This window comes from Pectinophora gossypiella, chromosome 29 (genome assembly GCF_024362695.1).
Source record: "Pectinophora gossypiella chromosome 29, ilPecGoss1.1, whole genome shotgun sequence".
NCBI classification, from domain to species: Eukaryota; Metazoa; Arthropoda; class Insecta; order Lepidoptera; family Gelechiidae; genus Pectinophora; species Pectinophora gossypiella.
The window spans coordinates 4,197,089-4,211,973 of NC_065432.1; the positions used below are offsets into that span (position 1 = coordinate 4,197,089).

At 39.8% G+C, this 14,885-nt stretch overlaps 3 protein-coding genes across 4 annotated transcripts in view; 1 reads left to right on the forward strand and 2 right to left on the reverse strand.

The window, feature by feature from the left end:
• The window catches only part of LOC126379472 (uncharacterized), a 116,841-nt gene that overhangs the window by 46,523 nt on the left and 55,433 nt on the right, over window positions 1–14,885 (reverse strand). The window contains exon 7 of one of the 2 annotated variants that reach the window (XR_007568345.1): window positions 12,755–13,042. The exons of the other annotated variant lie outside the window; for it this stretch is intronic. The gene's annotated coding sequence lies outside the window, so the exon portion shown is untranslated. Of the gene's footprint in view, window positions 1–12,754; window positions 13,043–14,885 lie in introns of those variants that run through there. 2 annotated transcript variants of the gene reach the window in all.
• Window positions 863–14,885, forward strand: part of LOC126379379 (uncharacterized) — a 29,756-nt gene continuing 15,733 nt past the window's right edge. The window contains exons 1-4 of the mRNA XM_050028110.1: window positions 863–1,098; window positions 1,302–1,446; window positions 1,900–1,989; window positions 14,485–14,608. Coding sequence (XP_049884067.1) covers window positions 1,302–1,446; window positions 1,900–1,989; window positions 14,485–14,608 — 359 coding nt within the window. The 5' untranslated portion in view covers window positions 863–1,098. The remainder of the gene's footprint in view (window positions 1,099–1,301; window positions 1,447–1,899; window positions 1,990–14,484; window positions 14,609–14,885) is intronic.
• LOC126379622 (uncharacterized) lies at window positions 2,566–11,515 on the reverse strand. Its single transcript, XM_050028451.1, has 5 exons — window positions 11,408–11,515; window positions 10,373–10,495; window positions 8,150–8,307; window positions 3,857–4,056; window positions 2,566–2,887 (listed from the first exon to the last, which is right to left on the reverse strand). Exons 1-4 carry the CDS (start codon window positions 11,410–11,412, stop codon window positions 3,860–3,862), a joined length of 483 nt encoding a protein of 160 aa, XP_049884408.1. The 5' UTR covers window positions 11,413–11,515; the 3' UTR covers window positions 2,566–2,887; window positions 3,857–3,859.

Genomic DNA, 14,885 nt, shown 5'->3' on the forward strand with positions numbered 1-14,885 from the left:
TTTTATTTTATTCTATCGGCTTGATAAAACAATCTTTCTGTTGTCCTAGCAAATCAAATGATAAATCTGTCCACTATGTTTTGATCACAATTTGATCATCTTTCGATATTTTCCCGGGCTTTGCATTTTACTAAGGGACTTTACAGGCTACATTACCCAACAATAATATAGAGATGACTTAATTTCTCATTACTAATGGATACATAATTATTCAAAAATACGATGTAATATTCAATATGGCAGAAGCATATATGAAAATAATTGATGCTTGATATTTGGATCACATTATGTACTGAATTATGTTGCTACCTATATTGCTTATCTTTATTTTTGATCATAAAGAATATTTAATTGTGCCTGAGTGTAATATAAAGGGTCATCATTTACACCCCAAAAAAAAATATGATGATAATAATAATAATATGTATGTAGAAGGATCGTTACTGTTTTGTTTTTGTTTTCCATTATTATTTTAATTATTTTTTTGTTATAGTTTACCTTTTAATTTTGAAATTGTAATTTTGTTATTATTATTACTTTTTTTATTAGTGTTTTTCATGTTCATAGTTTTATTTTTCTTTTTGTTTATTTTGTGTTATATTAGTTTTTATATTGTTTTTTTTTTCTCGTCATACAGCGCATTGGTGTACACTGTAATGTTGTATGTACCTTTATAAATAAATAAATATTAATTATGAGGAAAGTAGCCTGGAAAGTCCCTTCTTGAATTTATAAAAAATAAACAAGAGGCAGCTATAAGTCTGTTCTCATTTACAAGTAGCAGTAATAGGTAATAAATACTAAGAAATATCAAGTACTACGCGTGATTTAAAAAACCTTTTAAAAAAGTAAACATGTCAAATTTGACTTCTGGGCATTGCGAAAAAGATATATTTTGAATGGAAATTGTGAAAAATCTATTTATAATTTGCTTATAATAAACGCTAAAAGTTAAACACTGTGAACTTTATATTTGCAAGTTATTTTGTAAATAGGTATATTAGTAAGCAGTACTAATTTTACCCTCATTCTTAAATTTTGTGAAACCGTTTAAAATATACCTACCTACTATTATCTGCTAAAGTTCTAGATTAAAAAGTAAGTACAGCTTATTTACTCCTTTAAACAGGTATAGCCTGCATACTATCTTTCTGTAATGCTGTCAAATTAATTAAGTTATAGGAAGCGGTTTCGAAAGAAAGTAAGAAACATTTAGAATCCTACCTCCGAATTTTCGGGAACTCTAAGCAAATGCTGTCTGTGCTACCTTCTCTTACCCAAAACACAAACTGACTCCACAGATGGACGGGAAAGCTCCTAAGAAAGCGCCGAAGAGAAAAAGGAAGAAGAAAACATATCCTTCTGAAAAAAAAGTCGTTTGCAATATATGCGGACAGAAATATTACTGGGAATGCAAATTAGCACAACACATGCTTACTCATACAGGTATGGCTAACAATTATTCTATCGTGTGTCAACCCTGGTGTCAGGGTTATTATTGAGCCGCCAAAGGCCCCTGACATGGCTCATGGAATGATTATGTACATACATCAGTAAGTAGCAACAGGGCCCAACAGCTTAATATGCCTTCCGAAGCACTGATCATCTTACTTACAGGTTATCACGTCAGCCTGCAATATCCTAAAAGTTTAGGTATTCCAAAGTGATTTTTGTAATGGGTCCCCACTGTTATTCAAACCCGGGGCTTCCGGATTGTGAGCCCAATATTCAACCATAAGGCCACGGAGGCCATTTAATGGCAAACAATTTATAACTCACTAGTTAGGTTACTATTAAGGATGTGCCGAATATTCGGTTGGAATTCACCATATTCGGGACGAAAACCAAATATTCCATTTCGGTGTTGCATATCATTAATTTTTATTTTATTGATTACAGGGGAGAAACCATACAAATGTCCAGTGAAAAAGTGTGGGAAGGCATTCAACTCCAGTTACTCGTTGAAAACACACTCTTATATTCATTCTAGTAAGTATAAGTTCTTACTTTTTAATATTTATTCGTAGTTTTTAGTACGCAAATATCAATAGTAACTACACACATACAGCCTATATACGTCCTACTGTACGGCACAGACCTCCCTTTGATCCATTGGAGGTATAGAGTATACTCCACCACTCTGCTCCAGTGCGTACATAACATCACGCCTATTTCCCATTGAGGTAGGCAGAAAGCACGTTATTCCATTTACTTCGACCCTGACACACGACTTTCACTTTTCCACTCTCATCAAAGTGTTCATGCATGTTCACCAGTTTAGTTTTTCTCATTGCTGAGGTACATAATTATTCTTATTTTTTACGAAATGGCAACATAGGGTCGGATGACGTCAGCTGGGCTAACCTTGAAATGTTAGCTGTCACTTTTGAGCATACCAGCGGGCTTAGCACCGTAAGCGCGCGACTCTTTCTCGCCTCGACATACGTCACCCGTCACTCTCTCACAGTACCGCACAGAAAGAGACAGACGATCTCTGTCGCGGCGAGAAAGAATCGAGTGCTTACGGTGCTAGGCCCGCTGGTTTACTTATACCATGGTGTGTACGGTCACGAGCATTAATATGTATACACTTTGGTACCATGTCACATTAACTTTTTTGACAAATTGAACTGTGAGTCTCGCTAAATGTCAAATATGTTAGTGCGACAGAGTTCTAAAGTGGGTCCATTATATTGCTCATGACTGTACAGGAGTTAGCACCACTGCATATCTAGTATTAAAACCTGTCAAATTAAAATAAAATACTGTCCAGAGTTTGTACTAATTAACTTTAACTCTTAATGCAAAAGTTTTTGCGTCATTCGGTGTATACATATGTTTGAGACAGACGAAAGGCTGAACACAGATCCCGTCTTTCTCAACGAATCTGAAAGAAAAAATATGTTTACAATTATTACAATGTACATCAAAATGTATTACAATATACATCTATACATAAGTACGGTCACGAGCATTAATATGTATACACTTTGGTACCATGTCACATTAACTTTTTTGACAAATTGGACTGTAAGTCTCACTAAATGTCAAATATGTTAGTGCGACAGAGTCCTAAAGTGGGTACAGTATATTGCTCATGACTGTACATACATCTCACCGAGATTTCTGTTAGACCAACGCGATAGGTGGTGAGCCGTATCGCCGTCTATAATGGCCGAGACAACTGTGTTAGTGAGAACTGCATACATACATAAACTCACGTTTGGCTGAGGTATTTGAGCTAGTAGTTTGTGCCTTCCGAAACACGGAATCATCTTACCTTTTCGGACAATTAGGTGATTCAAGCCTGCAATGTCCTTACCAAATAAAGGACAGTCTCACAAAGTTGTTTTTATTGGCGGGAACTTGTTATTAGCATTGTCTCATGTATATTTAGTTCATTTAATGTATAATTCGAGGAGCTCGGTGGCGCAGCGGTTAACGCGCTCGGCCTGCGATTGTTGAAGTAAAGCAACTTTCGCAAAGGCCGGTCATAGGATGGGTGACCACAAAAAAAAAAGTTTTCATCTCGAGCTCCTCCGTGCTTCGGAAGGCACGTTAAGCCGTTGGTCCCGGCTGCATTAGCAGTCGTTAATAACCACCAATCCGCACTGGGCCCGCGTGATGGTTTAAGGCTCGATCTCCCTATCCATCCATAGGGAAGGCCCGTGCCCCAGCAGTGGGGACGTTAATGGGCTGATGATGATGAATGTATAATTAGTCTGTAAGTTCTCCAAATAATATGTCAATGTCATCGGGAATCGAACCCGGACCTCCAGATCGTGAGCCCAACGCTCAAACCACTAGACCACAGAGGCTGTTTAACAACTGAATAAAGATATTTTTGAATTGGTACCCTTTAGCGCAGTAACACCCGGGTACGCGCAGTCTGAGGCAATCCCGGGAATTCAAATGGATGTGCTGTAGTTCCTTCTTCTTCGAAAACAGTTTTATCTTCATCTGCCTCTGTATGGCTGCTTGTATGTACTTCAATATCTTCGGTACTTGCAGCACACCTTTGCCGACACTGTTTCCGTACATTTTTATTAGGACATGCTAGAACAGACGTTGAAGAAACATTATACATACCTATGTCGTAGCAGCGGGCGTTAGAAGACAATAATGGCCATCATTAGTATCACAATCATTTTATTTACTTCCACATAGTTTTCGTATCACGATTAGATAAAGTCACAGCATAAGGTTCACACTCTCGGCAACGTCACGGTATTCGTAACGGTTACACAGTCTCTCGTCATCTACGTTAGAGAGAAGGGGCCCTCCACCACCCATGGTTCCTATATTCGGACCGAATCAGCGGGACATGTGAACGTACTTGCTAGGTGCTCTTTTCCGATCACACTTTCTTGACGTCCCTACAAGTTATAGGTGAGCGACTATAGCACTCCACGTTCCGATCGTAATTATTCGACACGTCCGCTCATGACGATGGTTCGCGGTAGACTGCCCGACTAGAACGGCAGTGCACGTCCGCTCGACACGACGACTCTGTAGTGACTCTCCGACTTCACCCAGCTCTGGCAGTACGCCACCTGTCGTCGGAGCGATGCAACTTCATGACGGAAGTGATGTAACTTCATTTTATTTTCCGATTTGATCAATTTCTCTTCTTAATTCATAACTAACTCCGACACATATATAAACATAAATAAATAGCCTATATACGTCACACTGCTGGACACAGGCCTCCCCTCAATCAACCGGAGGGGGTATGGATGGAGCATACTCCACCACGCTGCTCCAATGCGGGCTGGTGGAGGTGTTTTATTTATTTATTTTTATTTTATTTATTTGGTTTACTAACAATCACTTACATCAGTACATTGTAATAAGTAACACATTGTGTTTTTACGGCTAATAGCCGGGACCAACGGCTTAACGTGCCCTCCGAAGCACGGAATCATCTTACTTTTTAATCAGGTGGTTCAAGCCTGAAAAGTCCTTACCAAACAAAGGACAGTCTCACAAAGTGATTTCTACAATGTCCCCATCGGGAATCGAAATCGGACCTCCAGATCGTTGAAAAAACATTTATTTTATTTCCATATCGACTTCGGTTGATGGTTGGGAGTTTAAATATCTTTACATAGTGTATCATAATCATCATCTCGTCAATCACAGGGTCCGCTTACCTAACCTGAAGACTTGACAGGTCCGGTTTTTTACAGAAGCGACTGCCTGTCTGACTTTCCAATCCGCGAAGGAAAACCAGCCAAATACAAGTTAGGTCACACACCTCCGAAAAATGCATTTCAATCACATTATGTATAGAAATATTTGATATTTGGGTCATCACTAATTTAAGAGCCACGGTCTTGTCAGTGTAGCATTCTCCATGCTACTTTTTAGGGAAAAACAGGGCAGTGGTTTCCCTCTTGCCTTCCGCCTCGCAGTGCTCTGTCTGACGCAAGTGGGATGGCGCCCAGAGTAGTCTATTTCAAAGCCGTACTAGGACTCCTGTCCTCCGCCTCTGAATAGTACTGACAGTTACTGCTGCCCTCTGACAGGTGCCTACAGTCCCTGTGACTCGCCTGTTCCGTCCTGCATTGCCGCACCGATGGCTCCCATCTCCGCCTCTGCAACCGTTGAGGTCTTTTCCCGTATCCCTGGGCTAGGGTTTTTACGTTATACCCCGTAGGTCTGGGTCCCTATCTGAACTCAGCCATCTTACTCCGGCCTACTGAAGTATGAGGCGCACACCCCCGCGGCAAGGACGCGTCGAACAGGAATTGCCCCAGTGGAGGGCAGAGAAGATGACTCTGTCCCCCCTGGGGCCGGGTTAACCCTTTCAGCGCCAAGAGTTTTGATCAAAAACGTTCACCACACGCCACGACATTAAACATGGTTGATTTACTAGTGTTGGCAATATTGAATATCGATGTTTTAATTTGTAGTAAATAAATCATTTCAGTAACATATCTATAGTTATTTTTAAGTTTTATGGGTTTTATTTCATTTTTATACAGGGTGTTAGTGACATCGTAACGAAAACTTTGAGGGGTGGTTCAGGCCATGATTCTGAGTTGATATCAAGTAGAAATTTCCGTCGCAAAAGTATGGATTGGAAAATAATTAAAAAGAAAAGAAAAAAATTCATGAATTTTTTGACACGAAATTCCACTTGATATCAACTCGGAATCATGGTCTGAACCATCCCCCTCAGTATTCGTTACGGTGTCACTAACACCCATACCTACTTGTATGGCTACCGTATGTACTTTTACGGGGTGTAAGTGTCATCGTAACGAATACTGAGAGGGATGATTCATCTGATTATTCTGAGTTAATATCAAGTGGAATTTCCCATCGCAAAAGTATAGAATTGAAAATAATTTAAAAAAACTAAAAAAAAACATGAATTCTGCGATGGAAAATTCCACTTGATTTTAATTCAGAATCATGGTCTGAATCAACCCCCTCAGTATTCGTTACGATGTCACTAACACCCGGTGTACTCCTTGAAACATTTTAAAATGTATTAAAATCTCAGTGGCCTATAAATACAGTGAACAATCACACAAGTAATTATGATATTAGTTTGCATCACTACGTGTCTGATATATCAGACTTTGGCGGCGAGGGCACGAAACTTAAATGTCTGATATAACAGACTTTGGCGGTGAAAGGGTTAATGGTCTTGTATGAAACCAAAACCATAGGCAATTCTTTCTAGTACTTACATATAAGAATTTCTTGTTCAGCTTATAATTGGTCTGACGTTGAAGTATGTATTGCAAATGTGTTATGAAGTCATCTTTAAAAACTCTTCGTAAATTACAATTTTCTACGGTAAAATTCGCACTTTCCTCGTCGGCTGGTAACAAAGAAGTGTCAATTAAAACACATAATAACGGGTTTTTACCGCGTTTTAAGTAGGGATGTGAGACTCCCGATATTTCGACACTGTTGCAAGTGCCATGATCACGGGATGACACACAGTCTCATATCCCTACTTTAAACGCGGTAAGAACCCGTTATTTTATTTTAAGTTATATCTGTCATTTTCTTATCCGCCGAAAAGGAAAGGGACGGGTAATCGACAAGCATAAAATTTATGGAACACACGTCAATTTTAAGCACAAATCTAAACCAACCGTCTAAAATTTTACATCCGCCAATAACCCGACACAGTTAGGTAGACAGCACGTCAAACGGATTGCATACCAGGGACGTACCTTTTGATTCGCCCGGGTTATTCATTCATTTACTGATTCTTCCTAAAATTAAGAGCTGTGAATCATCCGTCCCTTTCCTTTTCGACGGATATGAAAATGACGGATATAACTTAAAATAAAATTAGGCGGTGTCTGCAGGAATCGGGGCCAATAACCGCGTAAACTTAAAACAATACATAAAGAAGTGTCAATATAAAAAAAGTAAAAAAGAAAATGTTAAATTGTGTGTGTGTTGATATCTTTTGACCTTTACGTGGGTTTGCTTGTGACCCCAGACTTGCCCGAAGGCATTGCCGAGGCCAAAGATGGAGCGAGCTCGCCCAGAAGGTGCCTGTTCACTCTGGCCTTGAAAGCACCCGGGTTATATGCATTCGGAAATACAGGAGACGGCAAAGAATTCCACTCCCTAGCAGTGCACATATGACGACGCAAAGCGCTTTCCACGTTCACGTGGTTTCCAGGGTTTGTGCCCGATTAAAATTTATAACTTATTATTTATTCGTATTTTTTATTCGTTGTTGAGGAGCTCGGTGGCGCAGCGGTTAACGCGCTCGGTCTGCGATTGTTGAAGTTAAGCAACTCTCGCAAAGGCCGGTCATAGGATGGGTGACCACAAAAAAAAATCATCTCGAGCTCCGTGCTTCCGAAGGCACGTTAAGCCGTTGGTCCCGGCTGCATTAGCAGTCGTTAATAACCATCAATCCGCACTGGGCCCGCGTGATGGTTTAAGGCCCGATCTCCCTATCCATCCATAGGGAAGGCCCGTGCCCCAGCAGTGGGGACGTTAATGGGCTGATGATGATGATTTATTCGTAGGGACCTACCCCTTGGGAATTGCGAGACATTCCCGCCATAAGTATCCTAGGATTGCTTAATGGGAAGTCGCGGCCACGATGTAACCAACGATTTGTGAAATAGAGAATTATTTTTCTTAAGTATATTGCTATACTCACTTATATTATGTATCGTTTTATATTCTTTTTCATATACGCAACTGTTCGTAAACAAATGCGATAGTTCACGGTGTAACAAATGAAACAATTGCTCATCAGTAAATACTTTTGGCAGCGAATGAATTGTATTCTCTTTACTTCGAGTTTTCTCTTGTGTACTGAAATATAAAAAGTAATAAAAAACCTTTGGCTAAAGCCAAAAGTATAGAATTGAAAATAATTTTCCCCGATACCGACCCCGCCGGCGTGGTCGACGATTTCCCTCATTCAGCGCTTATCGCTATCGACCCACTAGGGTCGATTAATTCTTTCAAATATTTTTCCTCTCAGATGACGCCCTGAGCCGAGGTTCGCGCCCAACTGGGCACCCTCAGGCCTGTTGTCTTAAACGTTGTACCGGGTGAGAGCCTTCAGCGCTCCCCATTTGTCCGGCCAAGTAGTTAATGCCATCTGCGGCAAATCTACAATAAGTCACGTCAAAAAAAAACAAAAAAAAAGTCTGCAGGAATCGGGGCCGCAAAAAATAAACATAGAAAACATTTTTTTACGTAAACGTTGACAAATCGAATATAGCTACTGTTTAAATGTGTGGATTGATTATTTCACCACTCGTAGACTGTATTAAAGAAACGCTGATTGTTTTGCCACTTCGTATATTATTCAGTATAACCTCCTGAGTCCCAAGGTTCGAGAAAAAAAGTTGTTGCTAATACCGGGTGTTCTATAGGCAGAACAAATCTTTTATCATCACTGAGTCCTGAACTTTAATAAAACTATGGCTACTATGAACAATAAAAATATGGCTGCCTGTTTCTAGCTCAGACGAAATGTGTAACAAAGACAAATATATCTTCTTCTTCGTCGTTCCCTCACTGCTGAGGATCGCGACCACAGGTTATGGTTTTCCACGACAAATATATATGTCACCGTAAAATTGTAAATAACGTTAGATTATAATCTATCGATTTGAATCTCGCGAGATTGTGAACTGTCGAATAATTATGAATCGTATCATATTGCTTACAATTTAACGTATTATTTTTCGGTAGATTATAATTTATCGAAGTGAAACCGTCAAATTGTGATACGAAACGCGCCTCGCGTGCTATACCATAGAGTTACAAAACTATTAGAGTGAGCATAATGTTAATTTGGGATTCTCTTAAAATGCATAAATGTTTTTGTCATAATTTTAATTATCATAATCCTTTTTGCATAACGTTTTTTAGCATAATAGTTTTACTTTCCCATAATAACATCTAGGAATACTGGTTTGTTAGGTATAACTTATTTTTGGGATTAATAAATAGATATCCATAATTCTTTTTTAGAATAATAGTGTTTTGTCATAATTTTTATAAGGCATAACAGTAGGTTAGGGTGCGGCGGGGGTGGCCCTTGGGCCACCCCTATGCCGCCAACATGTTTATCTTACACACGAAAAGTATACTGAATGATACGTTTCACATTTTTTAATTTTGATACATTTTTTCTTACCATGTGATGTCAGAATTATTGATTACTTACTAAATAATTAATAAATACGTATTGATTTCACAATCTTGAAGAGCATTTATTTTATTTGACTGACACCTGTGTTTTATTCCTAACTCTATGGACACAGAACGGTCTACTGTAAGGCCGACCAATCAGGGACAGCCGTCGGACAGTTGACAATTTGACAATTGTAAGATTGTGATTTAACAGTTTTACTTCGATAGATTATAATCTGACGAATAATAATACGTTAAATTGTAAGCAGTATATTACGTTTCACAATTTTTCGACAGTTCACAATCTCGCGAGATAGATTATAATCTAACGTTATTTACAATTTTACGGTGACATATACACTACCATAATAACTGCACTCTTCTCAAATTTATCTACAAAGATAAGTACAATACGAAAAAAACGACTTTGTTCTTCACAAAGAACGCCCGGTAAATTTGAGAAGTTTTGTTTCGCAATACTCAGGACTCGCCTATGAACGCCATTTTGTTCTTTGCAAAGTACGCGAGGACTCAGGAGGTTAAGTAGGTAATTACAAAGGTTACAAACGCATCCGACAATAAGAGAAGATAGATGAATACAAAATTAATTTTAAAAAGTAAGGAATTAATATTTTTTTATAACCTTTTTTTTAAAAGGTATTTTTATGTTGCAATTGTTAACAGCTACTCGATACTCGATACTAGGACATGTAAGTCAAAATTAACTTACCGAAGTGGATTCTTAACCAAAATTTCTTTTAAAAGTTGATATCTCGAATGCTTCGAATGCACACTATCCAGCTCAATGGCTTTGTCAATGTTCAATATTTCCATCAAGTCCATCTCTTTAAGACTGAAACAAGACGCCATCACTAATTTAAGAGCCACGCTCTTGTCGGTGCGGCATTCTTATAACCTGGGGGGCTAAAAAGGCCACTTTTGATGAATCATAATAGGTTCCTATTATGAATTGAATTGCAAATCGTAAAATGGCCACTTATAGATTTTCATATTTCAATTCATATTACGATTCATAATATGAATTGCCCATTTTGACGGGTTCTTTAACACGTTGACAGTCCCCATACAAAATGTTTTGACTTCGTTGTAAGTCCCGCTTATTACTTAATTCTATATACGTCCTGTTAAAAACTGAAATAATAATAAATATATTCTAATTCTCAGCCTCCGTGGTCTAGTGGTTAGAGCGTTAGGCTCACGATCTGGAGGTCCGGGTTCCATTCCCGATGGGGACATTGTCGAAATCACTCTGTGAGAGTGTCCTTTGTTTGGTAAGGACTTTTCAGGCTTGAATCACCTGATTGTCCGAAAAGTAAGATGATTCCGTGCTTTGGAGGGGACGTTAAGCCATTGGTCCCGGCTATTAGCCGTAAAAACACCTCCACCAACCCGCAGTGGAGCAGCGTGGTGGAGTATGCTGCATACTCCCTCCGGTTGATTGAGGGGAGCCCTGTGCCCAGAAGTGGGACGTATATAGGCAGTTTATGTTATGTATGTTCTTGATTTTACCGAGGTAGGGATATAACGAAGTACCTAGAAGAAGAGATTTGACATTTAATGAGACTTACGGTTTCATTTGCAAAATAGTTAATGTGACATGGTTTCAAAGTGTATGTATTAGTACTCGTGACCGTACTCAGAAGCCTGAGTTGAATCATTCCCCTCAGTATTCGTTGCGGTGTCACTAACATTCAGGGTTCACAAGGTCGGTCGTCGACCTCATAACCCACGAAGGAATACTTACTGCATCACGGCTTCCAGGACATTGGTACATTTAACAGGACAGGACACCCCTCTAGCACTCCAGGGGACAGACGAAGGTGTAAGACATTGCACGCGAGCTTCTGTAAAAACCTTACTCTAATTAATTAATACATAACGAAACAGCCTCCGTAGTCCAGTGGTCGAGCGTTGTGCTCACGATCCGGAGGTCCCGGGTTCGAATCCCGGTGGGGACAAATCACAAAAACCACTTTGTGATCCCCAGTTTGGTTAGGACATTACAGGCTGATCACCTGATTGTCCAAAAGTAAGATTTGTGTTTCGGAAGGCACGTTACGCCGTTGGTCCCGGTTAGGTACTACTTACTGATGTAAGTAAGCAGTGGTTACATGAGTCATGTCAGGAGTGAGGTGGATTACCAACCTCATCAACCCTGGTGGCAGTGTTACTATTGAGCCGCCAACGGCCACTGACATGGCTGATGTAACGAATCCTTACTTCCGTAAGTAGTAACCGGGACCAACGGCTCAACGTGCATTCCGAAGCACGGATCATCTTACTTTCGGACAATCTGGTGATCAGCCACTAATTTCCTAACCAAAAAGTCGTTTTTGTGATATGTCCCCACCGGGATTCAAACCTGGCACCTCCGGATCGTGAGTCCAACTTTCAACCACTGGACCACGGAGGTCGTTAAAAACAAAGATAAGATGCCTATGTCTGCTATCCGTGAAATTAAAAGGTTAAGGAAGGCATCGCCATCAAGGCAGCGCTCTGGACAACGCCATCTCTATATTTTTTGGAGAACATAGCCTAGAAAGTCCCTCATTATGCAAAAAGACACAGAGGGGTGAGGTCGGCGCCCGATACGAATAGATGCGGGGCGGAGGATTACAGTCATGAGTTATTATACATATAAACCTTCCTCTTGAATCACTCTATCTATTAAAAAAAACCGCATCAAAATCCGTTGCGTAGTTTTAAAGATTTAAGCGTACATAGGGATAAAGTGACAGAAAAAGCGACTTTAAAACACATAATAACGGGTTCTTACCGCGTTTAAAGCAGGGATATGAGACTCCCGATATTTCGACATTGTTGCAAGTGCCCCGTAGAAAATCATGGATCTACCTACTCCACGCCAATCTCATCATTCATCCCGTGATCATGACTCGTGAGTAATATCATGTACCCACTTTGGAACCCTGTCGCGCTATCATATTTGACATTTAATGAGGATTACGGTTTAATTTGTCAAAAAAGTTAATGTGACATGGTTGCAAAGTGTATACATATTAGTACTCGTGACCGTACCGTTCTACACGTAGTACTATTCTTTAAGCGTAGGGGATTAAAAACGAAATTCATCATCATCATCATCAACAGCCTATATACGTCCCACTGCTGGGCACAGGCCTCCCCTCAATCAACCGGAGGGGGTATGGAGCATACTCCACCACGCTGCTCCAATGCGGATTGGTGGAGGTGTTTTTACGGCTAATAGCCGGGACCAACGGCTTAACGTGCCCTCCGAAGCACGGAATCATCTTACTTTTTCGGACAATCAGGTGATTCAAGCCTGAAAAGTCCTTACCAAACAAAGGACAGTCTCACAAAGTGATTTCGACAATGTCCCCATCGGGAATCGAACCCGGACCTCCAGATCGTGAGCCTAACGCTCTAACCACTAGACCACGGAGGCTGTTAGACCACGGAGTTAGACACTGATTTGCCGAACATAAAAACGAAATTATACCCACCTAAATATGACACTTTCATAACTATGATAAACAAAACAAATTCAAACATTTTGGAATATCTAAACGAGGAGTTACGGCGTTGCTTTCGAAAGTTATTGTTTATATTTAAAGTTTCACGGCGCATTGGCGCCTCTGCACTGTAAATGTGAAATTTAAAATGTAAATAAATAAATGATTAAACCCTCAAAAAAAAATGATTAAGTTATGGTTATCTTAATTGGTTGTAGATAGAGCGGAACTTGAGACGTAAATTGTCTGATTTGCCGAACATAAAAAAATCCATTAAATGTCTCATTTCGTCACGAATGATAAAACACTTAGCGCGGTTTTAGATTAGGCGTTTTATACGCGCGTAAACGGTCGTTTCGGCATACGCGCTTACACGCGCGCTACATTACGCGCTTCAAAAAACGGTACTCGCGTATACGGGTATATTTCGGCGTGTTCGCTCGAACCGGTCAGTATCAACATGGATTCAAGGCGCTTATACGAGCTTAGAAGCGCGTCAACACTAGTGATGTGCCGGATCGTTAAAAATGTATATCCGCGGATACGGATCTGAATACGGATATTTAGTTTAAAGATCCGCGGATACGGATCCTTATTTTCTTAAAAAAAAAGATTAAAGTTTTAGTTATTTCATTGTTATAAAAGTGATATTTTATCTTCCTTTCATTTTAAAGATCTATCTATCTAAATTTTTGTAATATAAAGGTGTTAAATATTTGATTTTAAGAAATAAAAACAATCTGAGTGAAATTTTATAGTTTTTTATTTAATAATTCTACTTAATCACCTGAAAAAGATCCGTAAAAGATCCGCGTGAAAAGTAACGGACACGGATACGGATTTTTCTTTGATCTCGGATATCCGCGGATACGGATATTCGGAACATCACTAGTCAACACTCGTACAAGTTGCGCGTGTAGCAAAAGGCGCACCTATATGCGCCTACATGCGTATACGATCCCGACGACCCGATTACTCTAGCCATAGAGGCAGCCAATCAGCTCGCGACACCAAACATTTCAGGACCCCGATACCGACCCCGCCGGCGTGGTCGACGATTTCCCTCATTCAGCGCTTATCGCTATCTATCACTAGGGTCGATTAATTCTTTCAAATATTTTTCCTCTCAGACGACGCCCTGAGCCGAGGTTCGCACCATACTAGGCACCCTCAGGCCTGTTGTCTTAAACGTTGTACCGGGTGAGAGAGCCTTCAGCGCTCCCCATTTGTCCGGCCAAGTAGTTAATGCCATCTGCGGCAAATCTACAATAAGTCACGTCAAAAAAAAAGATAACAGCTAGTTGATAATAAAAATGTGGGTGTTTTACAGATCAGAAACCGTTCCAGTGTTCATACTGCCCGTACGCATGCCGCGACAGCTCCACGCTTCGCAGACACCAAGACAGACACATGGGGATCAAGAACAAATACGAATGCAAGATATGTAGCAAGACGTAAGTTGTGTACATAAAATAACCTCAGAACTATATCTCAATACAATACAAATACACTTTATTGCACCAAAATAAAAAAGAAATAATTACAAAAAGACTCTTAACTAAGTATATGTAATAATTTAAATTAATTGTAGTAATTTAAATTTAAATTCTGAAATTTGCGTTTTGCCGACTTAGTATTCGCTACGATGTCACTAACACCACGTATATAGTAATTGGCATATAGTTGTGAGGTTACATGGCAAATGGCGGCCTTATCGCTTAAAGCGATTTC

Excerpts from the sequence above, each read along its gene's own strand:
- LOC126379622 (XM_050028451.1), bottom strand. Across the intron at positions 8,308-10,372 it reads TTGGTTAAGAATCCACTTCG|TACACAAGAGAAAACTCGAA; the intron begins GTAAGTTAATTT and ends TTTATATTTCAG. Across the intron at positions 4,057-8,149 it reads TAAAACGATACATAATATAA|CATGTCCTAATAAAAATGTA; the intron begins GTGAGTATAGCA and ends CGTCTGTTCTAG.